This window comes from Pelobates fuscus, chromosome 3 (assembly GCF_036172605.1).
Source record: "Pelobates fuscus isolate aPelFus1 chromosome 3, aPelFus1.pri, whole genome shotgun sequence".
NCBI classification, from domain to species: Eukaryota; Metazoa; Chordata; class Amphibia; order Anura; family Pelobatidae; genus Pelobates; species Pelobates fuscus.
The window spans coordinates 326,539,710-326,562,229 of record NC_086319.1 but is presented as its reverse complement, the minus strand read 5'-3'; the positions used below and the strand labels follow the sequence as shown (position 1 = coordinate 326,562,229).

The 22,520-nt window shown below is 41.6% G+C and overlaps 1 protein-coding gene across 1 annotated transcript in view; it reads right to left on the bottom strand.

Moving 5' to 3' along the window:
• HOMER2 (homer scaffold protein 2) overlaps positions 1-22,520 on the bottom strand; it is a 176,458-nt gene that overhangs the window by 94,539 nt on the left and 59,399 nt on the right. Inside the window, exon 2 of the mRNA XM_063445672.1 lies at positions 6,164-6,320. Within this exon, the coding sequence (XP_063301742.1) occupies positions 6,164-6,320 (157 nt within the window). The remainder of the gene's footprint in view (positions 1-6,163; positions 6,321-22,520) is intronic.

Here is a 22,520-nt window from a genome sequence, read left to right as displayed (position 1 = left end):
AAATAATAATAAAAAAAAATCAATGAACACTAAACGAGAAAACACAAAAGCAAATAATGTAAGCCAACAGTGTACATTTAAATAGAAGTTAAATAACATTCTGTGATTATAGGAACTGTCACTCCCAAGGTCCACAAGTTAACTCCAAATGTTATTCCACTTATTTTTTTAATGTATGTTTTGAGATGATTTTGAACCCATTATCAAGAGGTATTTAGTAAATGCTAAAAAGAAATTAAAGTACAAATAAATTAATGTTAATGAGAATGTAAATGATCTCCAATTCCCCATTCCAGTTGCTGAAGGCTGCTTTTGGACCCCCTCCACCCATATATTGTCTGCTTCAGCTTAGACTGTTAAGTGGATAGATTTTATAGTTTATTATTTTTTTTGTGATAGTACATCCTTTTCACATTTTTTTTTCTACATGGCAATCTAACGGTCTATTTAATTTCCAACAATGTAGTAAAATTCATACCTCGCAACTATTTTTGAAATTGTGTCTTTTGCTCATTGTTAGATTACATACTATCACCTCAAAATGCACAGTGTGCACGTTCTATGGCCAGTTGAATAAAATTTAATAAATTACTATCTTAGGGTTAAAACATACTATCCCGTAGGACAATCCACTGTCTGTTCTACCTTAGAATTTTTAGAATGAAAACTCAAGACAGAAAGACTGATCCCGCCATTTGTCTAGTTTAGTAAGTGACAAAATGTATATTCTTCATTTTCTATAGTACTGCTGAATCTGCGGGTACTAAATAAATTATAGTCTTAGCCCATATTTTGCAATATCATGCTTAAAATGAGCATTTAAGGGAGAGTAGATATTCAATATATTTTAATTCAACCAAATTAAGCATTAAAATACAGATGTAAAGGGGGTGGAGCTAAGCGCTTGAAGCGGATGGTCGCATGGCCGCAGACCTCCAAGGCCAGAAAATCTAACAAACGAGACTTTAGGGCTAACACACCCAAATCAAACTCACCAGGAGTATGCCTGAGAACCGCAGGGACCAAATGGGCCGAAAAAACAAAAAAGCAAAGCCAGACAAACCCCGCCAGAACATGGATATCGGGGAATTGTGGCGGCAGGCGCACGAGGCAGCAGAGGCCAAGATGACGTACCTGCATGGCGGCTGCTCCGACTTTACAGACGGGTCATCAGATGAGGAAGGGAGTGCTACCATGGCGGCTAAGCCAGCCCCATCGACAGCACAGGCGCCAACACACACGTAGGCCCCCACTCCAGTGACCATGGAGGTGATTGGGGAGCTAATGGCGACCCACCACAAGAAGATTGCGGCCGACGTGGCCCTGATTAGAGAAGACATTAAGGGCATAACAGTGAGGCTGGGAGCGGTAGAGGCCTCCTACGCTGACCACACCACCCAGATCACAGACCTCCATGCGGCGGTCCGGGCGCTGCAGCAAAAATCCTGGCAGCACGAACAACAAATTTCTGCACAGGAAGACAGGAACCGCAGAAATAATCTAAAGCTCAGAGGAGTCGCCGACTCAGTACCAGAGGCAGAACTTCCAAACTTTGTCAGGCGACTCCTTACCGAGCTACTGACCCCTAAGGCAGCGAAAGCAATCGCCCTGGAGGGCCTTTTCCGCATACCGAAGCCAGTGAGGGCCCCGCCTGCCGCCCCAGGGGACTTAACAGTTCAGTTCCAATCTGCTAAAGACAAAAGAGCGGTCCTAGAAGCCACAAGAGGACAGGCAACTTACCCCTAAGAAGGGATGACCCTCTCCTTTTACGCAGACCTTTCAGGCGGGACACTAGTATGGAGAAGATCCATGAACGCATTCACAGCTTTGCTACGGCACCACCAAATCAGATACAGCTGGGGACCCAGCCGCACCATCCACATCGACAAAGGGGACTCCAAACATGTTGTCCGCGATATGCAGGAAGCCATTGGGACATTGGGTCTACTTAACCTACCCACAGACACACTAACACTAACACCGCACCCGGCGGACCGCACAAGCACACTCTGAGGAAACACCGCGAACACCCTAGAGTTTATTCCCTGGAGGCGACCCTCGGACCCTTACGCCAAGGCCACCACTTGAAGCCGGACTCCAACCCGTGCGACCTCTGCTAACACCGCACCAGACCATACTGCAGCAACATGCACTGTTTGAATGTTACTTAAAATATAGCTACACAAATGCTTCACCATTTCAGCGAGTTGTAACATTTTGCACGATATTATCACATTAAGCATGTACTGTACTAGAGGGACACAGGCTTAATATTATTATCCTCTTATGATCACTAGAGCGTAGAAGCATACAAATGTTTCAATGTTTTACTTAGCTCCAACGGCTAACACACTTAGGACACACTAGGCAAATTGCTAACAAACGTGGTGCCAACATTCTTTTACAGTTTAGATTATTACCAAGCGGTACTGTTTAGGCTATAGACCTATCTACTCATAACACACGCTACCACTTTCTACTGATACTAAAATAGTTAATATATAACGGTTAAACATTAATTGTTCTCATTGGTTTTAAATACGTCTACTCTGGCAGTATAATCGGCTAAATAAGCTGGTTAATGTTCTTGAAATGGGCGAATACTTATGCTAATACATAACGTGTGAGAATCTTGCATTACGCGTAGCTTGTTCATAACTAAACTCTAAAAATTGTGCTGAAAATCTTATACCATATATGTACCACTACTGTGTTTCTACCCTTTTAATATGCTGTTGTGGCGTGGACAAATGACTTGTTACTCCCGCACAAAGAAAAATAAAGAATTTAAAAAAAATAAAAAATACAGATGTAAAATATATAGATATTCACCTGTGACTTCTGTTGGAACCAGGAAGTGGCTGAAGTTTCATCGCCAATCCTTGGTCTTCAAGATTTCTGTGAGTGCACATCCTATTAACCTTGTCGAGCAGGAGGGAATGCGATTCACAATTCAGCATTCACAAATAGTTTTATAAAAAAGACATGACAGGAAAACCGATGTACAGAACATGAGTTAATTGGGACTGCCCTGTCACAAAGTGTGCATGTGAAATATCACTACAGCTACTACCATGTAGAGCTCCTTGAACCATGTAGAACTCCTTGAAGTTATTTTGTGTTTCTTCCATTTGCGAATAATCGCACCAACCTTTGTCACCTTCTCATCAAGCTGCTTAGTGATGGTCTTGTAGCCCATTCCAGCCTTGTGTAGGTCTACAATCATGTCCCTGACATCTTTGGACAACTCTTTGGTCTTGGCCATGGTGGAGAGTTTGGAATCTGATTGATAGCTTCTGTGGACAGGTGTCTTTTATACAGGTAATTCTTAGAGTGCTCCTAATATCAGCTCGTTACCTGTATAAAATACACCTGAGAGCCAGAAATCTTGCTGATTGATAGGGGATCAAATAATTATTTCACTCCTTGACATGCAAATCAATTTATAACTTTTTTGACATTTTCTGGATTTTTATTTTTTTTGTTATTTTGTCTCTCACTGTTAAAAATAAACCTACCATTAAAATTATAGACTGATCATTTCTTTGTCAGGGGACAAACGTTCAAAATCAGCAGGGGATCAAATACTTTTTCCCCCTCACTGTACCAAATTCTATTGTTGAAGTAGAAAAAAATATTACCAGGTTCAATAAAAGCGTTTTAATTGACCATTAAAATACACCGAGATATCTCTTGGAGATTGGCAAGAAGCAATCTAATTTCATATTTCAATTCGTCAGGTCTTATACTTTAGACCCGGAACTGTCCCTCCATTTTAGCTCAATCAGAACTCCAAATATGGTCACATTTCCTGTTGGCTAAATTCTAGCATAACTGGCAATTTTAAAGTTTAAATATCACCTGATCTTTCTAACAGTAAAATTTCAAGTATCACCTGATCTTTCTAATGTTATAATTTCATATTTTGCTTTATATAGTATATTTTTTAAACAACACCTGCCAACTTGTGTCTAACTAGTTTACTCTAGTTTGGTGACATTTATTTTATACAAAAATGTAAACTAAACATGAATTGGGTTTCCATAGAAACCAAGATTTGGATTGCACACAACATTACTTTGTGTCTCTTGGGGATTTTAGGTGGTCCGGCACACTCACGGAGGAACATAGGAATTTATAAGTTTGTTTTAATTGTTTATTATAAATACACTGTTAGGAGTATTACATTTGGGCTTGAGAAAGGCCCAATGTCACGTCTAAACATTTGATATGAAGGAACACAACTGTAGATTTCGTATAGTTTGAAGTTTTTATTATAAAAGGTAAAAGATAATGGGACGTTAGTCCAATTCACAGGCACTGTAGCTTTAATTAGAAAACGATAACTGAAGTCCACAATTACAGACACTGTAGCCTTAAGGAATAAACGATAACTGAAGTCCACAATTATAGGCACTGTAGCTTTAAGGAGTAAACGATAACTGAAGTCCAAAATTATAGGCACTGTAGCTTTAAGGAGTAAACGATAAATGAAGTCCACAATTATAGGCACTGTAGCTTTAAGGAGTAAACGATAGTAAATTGCAGATACTGAATCAAATAAAGTCTCTTAGTAGAATTAACGGTTTAGGTGATAAGTAGTTACAATAGCTGTTCCATAACTTTAACTGAAGCAAGATTGATGCAGATAACTGATATGCAGTATGAGTTGAAGTTAGCTGTAACGGGGTTGGTTTTACCGAAGGACTTTGGAGACAGGTAATAACAGCTTTTAGATGCAACGCTTATCACATTGGTTTTACTTAGCTTCCGGCACATAGAACACTGGTTCCCGAGATCTCCTCAGAGGTGGATGAAGAGTGTTTAAGCTTTAGTCGTGGATGAGGAGAGGTGAAGGGAACTTTGCAGAGTCTTTCAGTCCGGTCTGGTAGCAGAGGCTTTCACAACGAAGTTGTCCCGGTTGGTAGGTACGGAACGTAGTTTAATAATCCAGCGTCGATCAGCTGGTGCGGTCAGACTAAATAGGCAGACCGTGTCATAAAGAGGTGTGGCTAGGCTCCGTGGAACCAGGAAGTAAGGGAATACCGTAATTAAGGCATGACACCCAAGGAGAGGCCAAAACATTGATCCAGTGATGTAATTTTTCATGGTATAATTGTGTTGTGAATACAATTTTTAAAAAAAAATTGCATAAAGTCCACCAATTTTTCTTTACACACAAGCAGATTTTTTTTTTCCATTCCTTACAGTCATGGAAATATTAGTTAAACAACAAAAAAGCAGGATTTTATAAAAAGCTTGTAAATGCTATGCATGACATTCACAAAGAACAAACATTGGATTTAATTCCTTAGCTTTACAGCCCCCGAAAGGTGTCGTGTAAAGATAAAAGACATTACCACCTGAATTGATTACGATTCATTTTATAAACCATTATTTCATGTTTGCATAAAATCAGTAGTACTTGTTTTTAGCAGCTGCAATCTGATATGTTGGCTATTTTAAGAGGTTATTTTTCATTTAAGAAGCTAAAAGGCAAAAATATTCAAATGAATGTGAGAAACTCTAATTGCATATACTTATTCAATTCTAACATACTCCACAGAATTGCACATTGGGAGATATTGCATTTTGTATATAATAGGCACTACCTAGAAGTTATAAATAAAGCTTTAATAATAAAAATGAATGGTCTCAGAGACATAACACATCTACCAAAAATGGTGCACTGCATAGCAGATATATCTGGAAGTGTGCGTTAATAATATTACAAGAGTTTAAATCTAGCTGAGCATTGTGGTAAATGTAGTCCACAAACAAATGACTAGTGAGTATGTGTGGTCTTGAACTTCAGAGTGACTAAACATCATTGAAAATGTTGTCCACAAAAAATGGGCAGCCATGCCAATAAAAGATAAAATTGGAGAACCCAATTAATAAATTTGTAAGGCGTACCAATATTTATGATGGCAACGCTGCACCATCATGCTACCCTTTTTGGGCCTTCCCACACAGATTAACATCACAATAAAGCCATATCGGCAAGACCTTAAACTATTTTGATATTCTGGAGTGTATAACTGGCTGTTTCTGGGTCACTACACCAGACGGTCCTCCTCTCCATAACTGGAGTACAGCAGTCATGTGTAGATCAAGTATTTTTTTTCTATTAAACAGAAGCAACAATCTGAAAGGTACTAACCTTGGTTCCATCAACGCTAATGATTCGATAGCTGTTCCTTGTGCTGTCATAGAAATAGGAGACCGTTACCGCCTGTTTACTGGCAGGAACCCAGTTCTTCTTAGTACTAGGATCAATTTGGAAGACATGTGCTCTCGTTGTGAAGATGGGTTGTTCTCTTGAGAAATGAAAGAAAACAAAAATTTAGTTTTGGCGTGCAACACTACCACTAAAAGGTGATATTGCTTTTCAATTACAGCTTAAGAAACAGGGGGTACACATAGTAAAAATAAATACAGTTTTATATTTTACAATGCTACTTAAAATCAACTCTCTTATACAAATACGGGAATGTCAAAATTAATGTAGGACCCACCCTTACTGGAGTCCTGTGACGTAGTGGTGGGTTTAACACAATATGGCCATATGGTGTAACCGACTAATTTATAAAAGTAGCCTTGTAAAATGTAAAACTAATTTTTATTGCGTGCGATGTTCCTTAATTTGTATATTGTATATATGTCTTTACACCAGCACCACTGCTGAGAAAATTAAATGCAAGTTCTGGGTGTGCCCCACAATTCATTTTTTATTTTATTGGTTTTAAATTAGTCTGTTAAAGGAACATTATAGTCACCTAAATTACTTTAGCTAAATAAAGCAGTTTTAGTGTATAGATCATTCCCCTGCAATTTCACTGCTCAATTCACTGTCATTTAGGAGTTAAATCACTTTGTTTCTGGTTATGTAGCCCTAGCCACACCTCCTCTGGCTATGATTGACAGAGCCTGCATGCAACGTCATTCTAAGTGTATTTTAATATTAATATATATATACTTATATTAGTATTAAAATACACTTTGTAAGACGTTACATATATATAATATATTTATATATATATATGATATGTATATATTTAATTTATTTTTACACTTGTTTAATTTTTTTTTACTTTCCCACCAGCAGGGGGACTGTCTGATATTTTAGACAGTCCCCCTGCTGGCAGATCCATAGCCAGCTATAGGGGGCCATGTGATCGCTCTTTGAGAGTGATCACATGGCCCCCGGGGGCCTCATTTGCCGGAGGGGGGCTGCCTGGGCTGTCAGGCAGCCCCCCCAGAAGAGGATCGCGGCGGAGGTGAGTACAACTCATCTCCTGGGGCTCAAAGCCGTTACGGCGTTCCATGCCGTCGCAACGGCTTTAAAGCCCATTTAATGCGGGACGGCATGGAACGTCGTAACGGTGTTAAGGGGTTAAATAATTGTATCTCAATCTCTAAATTGAACTTTAATCACATACAGGAGGCTCTTGCAGGGTCTAGCAAGCTATTAACATAGCAGGGGATAAGAAAATCTTAATTAAACAGAGCTTGCAATAAAGAAAGCCTAAATAGGGCTCTCTTTACAGGAAGTGTTTATGGAAGGCTGTGCAAGTCACATGCAGGGAGGTGTGACTAGGGTTCATAAACAAAGGGATTTAACTCCTAAATGGCAGAGGATTGAGCAGTGAGGCTGCAGGGGCATGTTCTATACACCAAAACTGCTTCATTAAGCTAAAGTTGTTCAGGTGACCCTTTAAATAATCTGTTTGTATCAGCATGATTGCCCAGTTAATATTGCTACATGTATGTATTCAATAATTGTACATTTACTTATATTGGTATTTGAATGTTTTGCATGATGAAGAATCCTGGTTGATCCAACATTCAGCACAATGAGGATCTATCCCATTCGTAATAGACAAAAAAATAGTTTTTGAACAGTTTGACACTTGGATCCCTGGGTTGACCATGGTCCAGCTATTCTTTACATATATCACAAAAGCAGATGTTCCAATCCAATTTCTGCGTTAGCAATATCAATCTTGCACAGCTTTGGGCAGAATGTATTCACTGAGAAATGCCACTAGCTCTCTTAGCCAATGAATTTCATTCAAAGATGGACAAAATTGGTATTGCTGATACGGAAGTAGTAGCTTCCACTTTTGTAATATTTGCGTTGAGGGGTTGGACCACCGTCATCCAAAAGACTCCAGTAAACATCAAACCATTCAAAAGCAGTTTGATGGTTCAGAGTCCTCCTCTGAACCACCCCATTATTTTGTTAGGACATCTTATACATTTACCACTTCAAAACCTTTTAGCGATTATGGTGCTTAGAGTCCCCTTTAAGTAAAATTTAGCACGCAAGTTAAGTATACTGTCCTTATGGATTTAATTAGCCAAGTAAATAAGTGCCTGGGATACCTTCAAGCACAGTACATTCTAGTAGCAGTAAAATAATAACATGTTGCATATTAAAGAGACATTACATTCTGATGCAAGATATTGTGTGTATATTTAGATACTATTGACTAATGACTCCACAACTAAATGTTGTTTAAGAGTGTATGTACATCCTCCATAAAGGAGTTCTATTTTTTTTTCCTTTTTATATTTCCTTTGTTATTGACAGCATAAGCAATTCATTTTATTTCCCTCCTGCAAACACTCAAAAAAAAAAAAAAAAAAATCACATAGCATTACTGCAGAAAAAAACGTAGTGAACTATTCTTATCTTAGAATTCTATTCCCGTAATTCCACGTGGACTCTCCCCCACCAGCAAGTCTACTCAATGCAGTGGATTGTGACAAGTTTCTGGTTTGCAAGTGCAACTCCAGCTGATTAGACATGAACTGTGCACACCAGGGATCATTGGAAATTAAGGAATTAACATAGATTTACATAACATGAATTCCATTTCTTTTTCTAAAATGCATTTGATTAAGTCTAAATATAATAAATATTGTTTTTTTGTTTTTTTTTAATTTAACCAATACCCACATTTTTGGCAGCCAATTGTGCCCTACACTTACATGAGAATTTCTTCATAAATCACTATAACAAAGCAAAAATAAATAAATAAATGTAAAAGAAAAAAAAAAAAGAAACAAACAATCTGCAAATAACATTTCCAGGTCGAGAACCAGTATTAAAAGAGGAGCCTTAGACTTCAAGCATTGATTGGATGCTTTTCCGCACTACTGCATGCTTCTTTACTGACTGGCTAAATCAATATTTTAAAACACCAATTATTTTGTTTTATTTTCTGAAGCTGCATAGAGATATTGGTTTGAGGATCTGTATGTGTTTTCTGTCAGGCTATAATGACTAACAGAGGCTAGAATGAGCATTAAACAAATAACACGAAAATGCACAGAATCATAGACAAAAGTATTCGTCCAAAAGGTCACAAGATATATAGGTCTAAACAGCACTGTATCCATATAGAAACTAATTAGTGGTAAATTTAAAAATGCAAACAATACGTGATATGAGATTAATTCTGCAATCCTGTTCAATTAGCATAAACAAAACAGAACGCAATACAAGATTTAGGTGGCTTTGCTGTCCTTGCTTCATATATTGCATGTGATAGCCTGTCTGGCTGGGGCAAAAAAAGGTGATTTTTGAATTGCAAGCTCTCGTCTTGCCGTACTACTTAAAGGGACACTCCAGACCCCTAAAAATGTCAAGCTTGCTGAAAAGCTTTGTGTAAAGAGTGTGTCCTCTTTTTTTAATTTTGGAAATAATGCAGATTTCAATAGAGATCGACACTTTTATAAATTATACTTATTACACCCCACTGGCTTTTGAAGCCAACAACAGGTTCTGTTACTTCCGGTTTGGTTAGATAATTTGCACTGAACTCAAGAGGCTGCAACTGCCCAACGCACCTGCCTTGCAAAGACTATTGAGCTGCATTGGGAAGTCTGTGATTGGACAGCCACAGAAAGTCTGGGCGTGTTAGAAGAGGAGGACTTGCAAAGGCAGCAGGCAAGAGATCTGCAGTTTTTGCAAGCGGTTTTAAGATATAATTCCAATGAAAAATTGCATAATTACGTAAATGTATGCATGTTGTCATTTTGGGGATATATGCAGTGATTTTTTTTAATTTTATATTTGGTCAGTAGAGTGTAAAATAGAGATGGTCCCACTAAATCAAGGACTGTTGGAAGGTATGCAATAATTGCATAAAAAGCAGACAATGGATTTAACGCTACTGTCCTCAATCACAGACACTCGTTAGCAGACACCGTGTCAAAAGCTGTAATTTCAGGTTATTTCCCATAAAATCCTATGAAAATTAAACCGATTCAATCAGGTTATTTACTAAAATAAATCAAAATGAATATCAAATTGAAGGTCAAAATGGCCACAATGGCTATTCAGTTTAACTACTCTGGCCTTAAATTTGAAATTGCGTTAGAATTACTCACTAGTACCCAAGCGAGCATTTATTCCTGATAAAGAATAACCCCTGTCCCACACTCAACACACCAGAGCATGACCTGCCTGTGGCGGAACCAGCCTCACCATTGGGCATTGGAGAAGACTGATTGCCAGTCTCCTGCCATGTGATTATGGCCCCTGGGATGCAGGGCCGGATTAAGAGCCCAGTGGGCCTGGTGCTGATAATTATGATGGACCTAATTACAAAATCTTATTGACCAAAAACACTAAAACAGTCCTACCTCCTAAGCGTCATGTATCTGATGGAGATGGTGCTGGAGGGAAACTCATAGGATGCAACTATGAGAAAACACTACCCTTTGCTAATCTCACGCTTTCATCTTTCAAGTAAACCCATACCCTCTAACAGCATTGTCCAGTAAAGCAGGAAGTCTATGGAAGCGGTAAAAGGGTGGGCCACTGACACAAATCACATAACCAGAACGTCCTAAATGGTGAACATACACAAAAAGGGGGCATGTCTGTGTCCCCACGTCTCCCAGCCCCTTAGTGTCTGTGTCCCCATGTCTCCCAGTGTCCCCATGTCACTAGGACACTGGGAGACATGGGGACACAGATACTAGGGAACACTGGGAGACCTGGGGACACTGAGACTCATGGGGACACTGGGAGACAGACACGAGGGGACACTGGGAGACATGGGGCACTGAGACACTGTGATATATAGGGGACACTAGAGACTTGATAAAGACCTGGGTACAGGTCAAAATGTTGCGGTGTCCAATAAGCATGCTTAACCCCTTAAGGACCAAACTTCTGGAATAAAAGGGGGATCATGACATGTCAGACATGTCATGTGTCCTTAAGGGGTTAAAGCTATCACAGTGAGTGCCTGAGATTTTTTTATTTTATACTAGACACTACGGTCACAGAGACACTATGGGCACTGAGAGACATAGGGCACTGAGAGACATGGAGCATTGAGAGACATGGAGCATTGAGACACTCTGATACATAGGGTAAACTGATACATAGGGGACACTGACACATAGGGGACATTGGAGACTTGATAAAGACCTGGGCGCAGGTTGAAATGTTGTGGTGTCCAATAATCCTGCCTAAATCTATCACAGTGAGTGCCTCAGATTTTTTCTTTTATACTAGGGGACACTGAGACACTAGGAGCCAATGGGAGACTAGGGGACTTTGGGAGACTAGGAAACACTGACACACTAGGGACACTGGCACACTACAGACACTGAGAGACATCAGGGACACATGGGGATACTGAGATACTAGGGACACTGGCTGGGAGACATGGGGAGTGCCCCATGTCTCCTAGGTCTCAAAGTCGCCCTGTGTCCCAATGTCTCCCTGTGTCCCCCAGTGTCTCCATGTCTCTCAGTGTCCCCTAGTGTCTCAGTGTCCCCATGTCGCCCAGTGTCCCCTAGTGTTTGTATCCTCATGTCTCCCAGTGTCCCTTAGAGTCTGTGTCCCCATGTCTCCCAGTGTCCCGATGTCATGAAAGACATGGGGACACATGGGAACACTGGGAGACATGGGGCCACTGAGACACTAGGGACAGTGGCTGGGAGACATGGGGACACACACTAGGGGCCACTGTGTCCCTAGTGTCTCAGGGTCCCCATGTTCCCCAGTGTCCCAATGTCTCAGTGTCCCCATGTCTCGGAGCTGCTGTCTGGACTCTCTGTGCAGAGCTGCTCCCTCGCGGATCAGTGAGTAGAGAGAGGCAGTGAGGGAGATGCCGTAACTTCTTATCACTGCCTATCTCCACACAAACAGCGACCCCTACTGTCCATCGCTGGTATTGCAGAATAATCTCTGTTTATACTGAGACAGACATTTGTATTGTCGGTATTACTGCAATACCGGCACCGGCTAGGCAGCCTCAAATACCTGAGAAATACCTGGCAACCCTAAGAGTAGTGTGTAAAAAAAAAAAATGTAAAAAAAAAAAAAAAAAAGTTTTTTATTTTTTTTTTATTTTATTTTTTTAAATCAATGGGCCTATTCCATGGGCCTGGGCCTGGAGCTGCAGCTCCATCAGCCCCTATGTTAATCCGGCCCTGCTGGGATGTATTGCCTGCTCTCCTGTACTGCTGAGGTTTGCTACCAACTAGGTGTATTTGGCTATGGAGCTTGTCTAGTGCCCTCTGTTGGTAGCAATAGCAATATGCACTACCTGAATAGCAAGACTGGTTCATTTGCATATTCAGGTAGATTTGCATATTGCTAATTCTGCAGGCACGTGAGATATTTTCTATTAATTATTGTCTCCCCCACCTCTTTAAAAATATGCCATTGTGTTATAATAAGTCACTGTATGTTGCCTGCTATGATTTGACTGTTTGTAATTTTATTGAGTTTTCACAGCAATGACCATATGGGCTAGTCCCAAGGAAAATACAGTTTTAGACAGTTCTTCTTCACCCTCAATCTAGAGCATGGTTCGTCAACCTGGTCCCTACCGCCCACTAGTGGGCGTTTTAGGATTCCAGGTGGGCGGTAGGGATTTCCAGGTTGATCGGGCGGGCGGGTGCGAGCCGGCGGTACCCGTGCGACTGGGTACCGCCGTGACAAATTGCGGCTCCGGCCCGCGCGGCAAACCGCCGGGGCCGCCTTCCAAAGTGTCCATCGGGTGGCGCATGCTGTCAGGGCCACCCGATGGATGCGGATTGTAAGGGGGCCCGGTCAGCGCTGGGCGCTTTAACAGCGCGACCGGGCCCCCTGTGATGACATCAGAGCTGGGAGGAAGTGATTCCCCGGTCACTCCTCCCAGCTAAAACTGAGAGCCGCGCGGGAGGAACACCAGGGAGTCAGAGTGGGAACTCTGACTCCCATCCAACTGAGCCACCACTGGACCCCAGGGAAAGTCACCCTCCTGCACCTTAAAGGTAGGAAACAGGAGGGTGACTTAAATATAATGTGTGTGTGTGTGTGTTTGTAGGTATGTCTTGTGTGTGTGTGTGTGTCTGTCTGTGTCTTTGTATGTATGTCTTGTGTGTGCATGTGTCTGTATGTATGTATGTATGTGTGTCTTGTCTTTGTATGTATGTGTCATTGTATGTGTGTCTTGTGTGTCTGCATGTGTGTGTGTCTATGTATGTCTTATGTGTGTGTCTGCATGTGTGTGTGCATGTCTGTGTGTGTCTGTTTGTATGTGTGCCTGTCTGTTTGTATGTATGTGTCTTGTGTGTGTGTGTGTATGTGTGCCTGTCTGTGTCTTTGTGTGTCTGTAGGTGTGTATGTGTGCCTGTCTGTGTCTGTATGTGTGTCGTGTGTGTGTCTTGTATGTCTGTGTGTGTCGTATGTGTCTTGTGTGTGTGTGTGTGTATGTGTCTGTCTGTATATATGTGTGTGTGTGTGTCTTGTCTTTGTATGTATGTGTCATTGTATGTGTGTCTTGTGTGTCTGCATGTGTGTGTGTGTCTGTCTATGTATGTCTTATGTGTGTGTTTGCATGTGTGTGTGCATGTCTGTTTGTGTCTGCGTGTGTGTGTGTGTGTCTATGTATGTCTTATGTGTGTGTTTGCATGTGTGTGTGCATGTATGTTTGTGTCTGTATGTATGTGTCGTGTATGTGTGCCTGTGTCTTTGTGTGTGTCTGTATGTGTGTCTTGTGTGTGTGTGTGTGTGTGCCTGTGTCTTTGTGTGTGTCTGTATGTGTGTCTTGTGTGTATGTCTGTATGTGTGTCTTTGTGTGTGTGTCTTGTATGTGTGTCTTGTATGTGTGCCTGTCTGTTATAGTGGACTATAGTAAGTGGGCTACCTAGCTCAGCCTTCCTACTGGGCATTGCTATAAGGACGGTTAAAAAATAGAAAAAAGGGGAAAAAAAGGTGGGGAGGGGAATTGAGGAGGGAGAGGAGATGAGCTGACGCACAAATGAGAAATCATATTATGCGCAAACAGAGAAGTCGTCTGAATATCACTGAAAGAGACCTTCGTTTGTTCCTTACGAAAATCGAACCAGATATCAAATATTTAGTCTCGCAGCATCAACCTCAAGGATCTCATTAATCACTAGTAAAGGTAATTTCAATTTACTTTATTGTTTTCTCATTAAACTTTATAAAGTTAAAAACCTTATAAACCTGCATTAAGTAGAAATAAAAAGATAAATGTACGTACATTTATTTTTTTTTTTTTTAAAACACCCTCCTTTCTTAAAAATATTCCGCATTTGCGCGAAAACTGGTGGGCGGTAAGGAAATTTTTTCAACCAAAAAGATGCATTAGTGGGCGGTAGGTAAAAAAAGGTTGACTACCACTGATCTAGAGTCCTGTCTCTTATTGGGGGAATAGCTATATCACTACTATGCTCTGCATGCTCCCTTGAATAATCACTTCTAAGCTCTTTTAAGAGCTTGCTCCTGTCTTGCTCTTGGAAGGAGTCTACGGTGGTTATGCTGTCGGCTGGAGTGCTTGGTGCCTTCTGGAAGCGCTAGGAGCATCCAATAACGGAGGTACCCAGTCCGGGTGCCAGGTGATCCTTTACATTGCCCCAAATTTAACTTGCATGGAGGAAGAAGTAGGGTAAACTGATTGGGCCCTACCCGGTTTTGATTATTTTCCACCCATTCTAAAGAGGGTAAGGTAATTCTTAAAGGGTTTCTCCAAACCTTTTAGATTTTATTAGAATAATGCCATATGGGCATTATTCCATCCTTTCCCCCCTCCAATAAGATGCTCAAAGAGCATTTAGAAAATAAAAAAAAGTTTATTCACTTTAATCTGCTCTGCACGTCCTTGTCTGAGCACATGCGCCCCATGCGCCCCCTCTGAGCCCAAGACAGGAGGGGGAAAGGGACTAGGGAGAGAAAAGAGGAGGGAGGGTGGAGTCATACAACAAATATCCGCAGAGGGGACAGAGAGGGGGTCAGCAGGGGTGTATCTATCACGAGGCAAACAAGGCATTTGCCTTGGGCGGCACTTGTCAATGGGGCGGCAAAATGCCTTGTTTGCCTAGTGAGAGATACATATTTCAGCTTTAGATAAAAGCTGTAAGAAGAAAAAAAAAATGATCAATCCGAGACACCCCCTCGCACTTGCCACTCTCTCTCTGCTCTGCTCTGTCCCTGCTTCCTGATTAATGTCTGTTGCCATGGAGAGCAGAGAGCAAGCCGACCTCCCACGAGAAGCAGCATGCACCCTTCAGAGCCTCCTTCTATTCTAGCCAGGCAGCACATGTGGTCCGTGGAGGAGGAGTGCAGACATGCTGTCTGAATAGTTAGTTAGTAGCTGTGACAGGGAGAAACCGGGAAAAGCTGCAGTCTGTGGGTTTTTTTTTTTTACTCTGCAGTGTGGGTGAGTAATTTAAATTTAACATGTGAATGTCTTTTTTTATTTTAACAGCACTAATTCCCCCATATATATGGCACTGTTTAAAGAACAAACCCCTTATTCCAAAAACTTGTATTTTATAAGTCTTTTGTAGCAATGCAATTTTCCCCCTATTATTATTAATTGTATTATTATATAATTATAATAAAATTAAATTTATAATTATTATATATTTTTTTTTATTATTATTATTACTACTTTTTTTTTTTTTTTTAAAGGTAAATTGACTGTCCTCAAAAGTCATAATAGGTTCTCGCCTGATTGTCCCCATAAGCACCCCCCTGTCCTGCACAAATTTAGTCAGAACATCCAGACATGCTATGTCTGTTGATTTTCACTGTTGCTATGTCTGTTGATTTTCACTGTTGCTATGTCTGTTGATTTTCACTGTTGCTATGTCTGTTGATTTTCACTGTTGCTATGTCTGTTGAATTTTCACTCTCGCTATGTCTGTTGAATTTTCACTCTCGCTATGTCTGTTGAATTTTCACTCTCGCTATGTCTGTTGAATTTTCACTCTCGCTATGTCTGTTGAATTTTCACTCTCGCTATGTCTGTTGAATTTTCACTCTCGCTATGTCTGTTGAATTTTCACTCTCGCTATGTCTGTTGAATTTTCACTCTCGCTATGTCTGTTGAATTTTCACTCTCGCTATGTCTGTTGAATTTTCACTCTCGCTATGTCTGTTGAATTTTCACTCTCGCTATGTCTGTTGAATTTTCACTCTCGCTATGTCTGTTGAATTTTCACTCTCGCTATGTCTGTTGAATTTTCACTCTCGCTATGTCTGTTGAATTTTCACTCTCGCTATGTCTGTTGAATTTTCACTCTCGCTATGTCTGTTGAATTTTCACTCTCGCTATGTCTGTTGAATTTTCACTCTCGCTATGTCTGTTGAATTTTCACTCTCGCTATGTCTGTTGAATTTTCACTCTCGCTATGTCTGTTGAATTTTCACTCTCGCTATGTCTGTTGAATTTTCACTCTCGCTATGTCTGTTGAATTTTCACTCTCGCTATGTCTGTTGAATTTTCACTCTCGCTATGTCTGTTGAATTTTCACTCTCGCTATGTCTGTTGAATTTTCACTCTCGCTATGTCTGTTGAATTTTCACTCTCGCTATGTCTGTTGAATTTTCACTCTCGCTATGTCTGTTGAATTTTCACTCTCGCTATATCTGTTGAATTTTCACTGACGCTACGCCTGTTCGCTGATTTTCACTGACGCTACGCCTGTTCGCTGATTTTCACTGACGCTACGCCTGTTCGCTGATTTTCACTGACGCTACGCCTGTTCGCTGATTTTCACTGACGCTACGCCTGTTCGCTGATTTTCACTGACGCTACGCCTGTTCGCTGATTTTCACTGACGCTACGCCTGTTCGCTGATTTTCACTGACGCTACGCCTGTTCGCTGATTTTCACTGACGTAACGCCTGTTCGCTGATTTTCACTGACGTAACGCCTGTTCGCTGATTTTCACTGACGCTACGCCTGTTCGCTGATTTTCACTGACGCTACGCCTGTTCGCTGATTTTCACTGACGCTACGCCTGTTCGCTGATTTTCACTGACGTAACGCCTGTTCGCTGATTTTCACTGACGCTACGCCTGTTCGCTGATTTTCACTGACGCTACGCCTGTTCGCTGATTTTCACTGACGCTACGCCTGTTCGCTGATTTTCACTGACGCTACGCCTGTTCGCTGATTTTCACTGACGCTACGCCTGTTCGCTGATTTTCACTGACGCTACGCCTGTTCGCTGATTTTCACTGACGCTACGCCTGTTCGCTGATTTTCACTGACGCTACGCCTGTTCGCTGATTTTCACTGACGCTACGCCTGTTCGCTGATTTTCACTGACGCTACGCCTGTTCGCTGATTTTCACTGACGCTACGCCTGTTCGCTGATTTTCACTGACGCTACGCCTGTTCGCTGATTTTCACTGACGCTACGCCTGTTCGCTGATTTTCACTGACGCTACGCCTGTTCGCTGATTTTCACTGACGCTACGCCTGTTGATTTTCACTGACGCTACGCCTGTTGATTTTCACTGACGCTACGCCTGTTGATTTTCACTGACGCTACGCCTGTTGATTTTCACTGATTAAGGGGGTGCCCAAGTTTAGTCTCGCCTAGGGCAGCAAAAAAACAAGATACACCACTGGCGGTCAGGGGTACTATCAGTGTAGGAGGAAGGGAGGGGAGACCGGAGCTACACCTTTGCTGGCTCAGCACACTGCCGACCAACTTTTTTTATGCACAGAATTTACATTTGTCTTCCCGGGCTCCCTAACCCCCGGCACACAAGTAGATATATTTTTGGATGTGTAAAGTTTCAAGCAGAAACACTGCATATCGAGACTCCCATCACCATGACTACTTAAAAAAAAAAAAACAGAAGCGATCATGGTGGTTGGAGTAACCCTTTAACTACATTAAATACATAGATAAGGTCCTTACATAGGTTTTTCTTTTTTTTCCCCCTTCTTTCTTTCTTTAGTGCTCAAGCCAAGACCTTTGCTTGCACTGAAACGGTTAAATCAGAGCAAACAAAGAAAGCATCTTCAACTGATAAAACTATCTACCATGTGGTATTTCGTCCCATTTGTGTATCTGATATTGCTAAGATTTCTGGTAGTACAGAAATTAATTTTCCATTTTTATGAAGGCATCGAATGACCGGCAGCTCTGACTAAATGAATGTGTGGAAATCTACCTCCCTGGACGCCACAGTCTTTAATGTAACGGAGAAGATAAATGAGGGCAGAAACCGGTGCTGCTACTCTCGTACCTTTTCTGATTCATCTCTTACTCTCATTTTATCTTCATAATTGACTGGGTAGCTCTGGAGCATGTATCTGATCACACTAACTTATATGGCGGAATATTAAAACATTGCTCACATTCTCAGAAATGGACTTTTAAGGTAATGCACATTTTAGCAATGTTTTTCCTTTTGTAAAGGAAACATAGAACCAATTACTAAATTTGGCTTAATTTTGGGCCCCCTCTGAAGCCCCCATTTTTACTATGGTGCTATGGAGCAAATACTTTTAAAAATACTTGCAAAACAAAAAAGATCAAAAAAATTAAATAGATTTGTTTACCAAAGTGAGCAAAAAAAAAAAAAGATGGCTTTGGCTAGAATAGACTGAACATGTAAATGTCAGCTTTACTGGGGGAGGGTAGGAAATGGAGGAGTGAGAAAAAAAAAACTAACTATTTTATTGTTATGTTATGAATGCTAACATATTCCACTGTACTGCACAATTCGTATACTAAACAAATAAAATTGGGACAATCAAGATGCCAGATCTGTCCAGGAAACAATGGTGTGCCAATGTGAACATGATTATAAATGTAAGATTATAAATGTCTTTTCTTGGCCTGTTGGGCGGAGGAATCCTTATTATTATTACTATTTATATAGTGCCAACAGATTCCGTAGCGCTTTACAATATTATAAGACGGGGGATTTAACTATAAATAGGACAATTACAAGAAAACTTACAGGAACGATAGGTTGAAGAGGGCCCTGCTCAAACGAGCTTACATTCTATAGGAGGTGGGGTATAAAACACAATAGGACAGGAAATAGCAATCAAATAAGGTGGGAGTGAAGCAGAGCTGGAGGGGAGAATAGAGTGCTGCCCTTTAGGAGAGAGCAAGAGGCAGGTATGTGGGGTAGAGGTTACTGTGGGAGGCCATAAGCTTTCCTAAAGAGATGGGTTTTATGGCACTTTTTAAAATATGCAAGACTAGGGAGAGTCTGATGGCGGTAGGCAGGCTATTCCATAGGAAGGGAGCCGCCTGCCAGAAGTCCTGCAAGCGTGTGTTGGACATACTGGTGTGAGCAGCGGACAGGAGAAGGTCACTGGCAGAAAAGAGAGACCGGGAAGGTGCCAACCTGCGGATCAGTGAAGAGATATAAGAGGGGCTAGAATTGGTCAATGCTTTGTAGGTATTGGTTAGCACTTTGAATTCACTCCTATACGATATAGGAAGCCAATGTAAGGACTAACAGAGAGGTGAGGTGTGAGAGAAACGACAAGAGAGAAAAATCAGTCTGGCGGCAGCATTCATTACAGACTGTAGTGGGGCAATACGGCTTTTGGGAAGAACAATTAGGAGAGAGTTACAAAAATCCATGCGGGAAAATACTAGAACATGGACAAGCTCCTTGGTAGCATCTTGCATAAGAAAGTGGCAGATACGGGCTATGTTTTGAAGATAATATATATGTGAGGCCAGAATCAAGTATCACGCCAAGACAGCGTGCTTGCAAGAACAGACTTATGTGGATACCACTAACTTGAAGGGAGAGGGGAAGAGGAGGATCAGTATTAGGAGGAGGAAAGACAAGGAGCTCAGTTTTAGAGAGATTGAGTTTCAGAAAGTGGGAGGACATCCAGTCAGAGATGGAAGAAAGACAAGCAGTGACACATTGCAGGATGGCAGTGGAGAGGTCCGGGTAGGAGAGATATATCTCGGTGTCATCAGCGTACAGGTGGTAGTGGAATCTAAATGAGATAAGTTTGCCAAGAGAGGCAGTATAAAGAGAAAATAGAAGGGGACCAAGGACAGAGCCTTGGGGGACTCCAACTGAGACAGGACAAGGGGAGGAGATATCATTAGAAAAGGAGACACTGAATGAGCGTTGGGAGAGATAAGAGGAAAACCACAAGAGGACAGAGTGACAGAGACCGAGTGATTGAAGCATTTAACCCCTTAAGGACACATGACATGTCATGATTCCCTTTTATTCCAGAAGTTTGGTCCTTAAGGGGTTAAAGAAGAGCATGATCAACAGTGTCAAAGGCAGCAGAGAGATCAAGAAGAATTACCGTATATACTCGAATATAAGCCGAGGCCCCTAATTTTACCCCAAAAAACTGGGAAAACGTATTGACTCGAGTATAAGACTAGGGTGGGAAATGCAGCAGCTACTGGTAAATTTCTAAATAAAATTAGATCCTCAAAAAATTATATTAATTGAATATTTATTTACAGTGTGTGTATATAATGAATGCAGTGTGCGTATGAGTGCAGTGCGTGTATGTGTGTGTGTGTGTATGAGTGCAGTGCGTGTATGAGTGCAGTGTGTGTGTATGAGTGCAGTGTGTGTGTGTGTGTATGAGTGCAGTGTGTGTGTGTGTGTATGAGTGCAGTGTGTGTGTGTGTGTATGAGTGCAGTGTGTGTGTGTGTGTATGAGTGCAGTGTGTGTGTGTATGAGTGCAGTGTGTGTGTGTATGAGTGCAGTGTGTGTGTGTATGAGTGCAGTGTGTGTGTGTATGAGTGCAGTGTGTGTGTGTGTATGAGTGCAGTGTGTGTGCGTATATATTAATTGAATATTTTCAGTGTGTGTATATAATGAATGCAGTGTGCGTGTATGAGTGCAGTGCGTGTATGAGTGCAGTGCGTGTATGAGTGCAGTGCGTGTATGAGTGCAGTGCGTGTATGAGTGCAGTGTGTATGAGTGCAGTGCGTGTATGAGTGCAGTGTGTATGAGTGCAGTGTGTATGAGTGCAGTGTGTATGAGTGCAGTGTGTATGAGTGCAGTGTGTGTGTGTGTGTGTATGAGTGCAGTGTGTGTGTGTGTGTGTGTATGAGTGCAGTGTGTGTGTGTGTGTATGAGTGCAGTGTGTGTGCGTATATATTAATTGAATATTTATTTCCAGTGTGTATATAATGAATGCAGTGTGTGTGTATGAGTGCAGTGTGTGTGTGTATGAGTGCAGTGTGTGTATGAATGCAGTGTGTGTATGAATGCAGTGTGTGTGTGTGAGTGCAGTGTGTGTGTGTGTGAGTGCAGTGTGTGTGTGTGTGTGAGTGCAGTGTGTGTGTGTATGAGTGCAGTGTGTGTGTGTATGAGTGCAGTGTGTGTGTGTATGAGTGCAGTGTGTGTATGAGTGCAGTGTGTGTATGAATGCAGTGTGTGTATGAATGCAGTGTGTGTATGAATGCAGTGTGTGTGAGTGCAGTGTGTGTGTGTGTGTGAGTGCAGTGTGTGTGTGTGAGTGCAGTGTGTGTGTGTGAGTGCAGTGTGTGTGTGTGAGTGCAGTGTGTGTGTGTGAGTGCAGTGTGTGTGTGTGGGTGCAGTGTGTGTGTGTGAGTGCAGTGTGTGTGTGTGAGTGCAGTGTGTGTGTGTGAGTGCAGTGTGTGTATATGAATGAAGTGTGAGTGTGTGATGCAGTGTGTGTTTGTGTGTGTGTGTGGGGGGGTGGGCATTTGATATATTATTAATTATAATTTTTTTATTTTTATTATATTATTATTTTTTTTATTATTATTTATTATTTAATTATTATTAATTTTTTTTTTTTTAGTTATCTTTTTTTTTCGTCCCCCCTCCCTGCTTGCTAGCTGGTCAGGGAGGGGGGCTCCTTCCCTGGTGGTCCAGTGTCATTGGTAGTTCAGTGGGGGGAGAGGGGTGCTGGCAGAGCTGTACTTACCTTTCCTGCAGCTCCTGTCAGCTCTCTCCTCCTCCGCGTGGTCTGTGCAGCTCCCTCTGTCAGCTCCCAGTGTAAGTCTCGCGAGAGCCGCGGCTCTCGCGAGACTTACACTGGGAGCTGACCGAGGTGCTGAACGGACGGCGCGGAGGAGGAGAGAGCTGACAGGAGCTGCAGGAAAGGTAAGTACAGCTCTGCCAGCACCCCTCTCCCCCCAGTCTGTATTATGGCAATGCAAATTGCCATAATACAGACTCTGACTCGAGTATAAGCCGAGTTGGGGTTTTTCAGCACAAAAAATGTGCTGAAAAACTCGGCTTATACTCGAG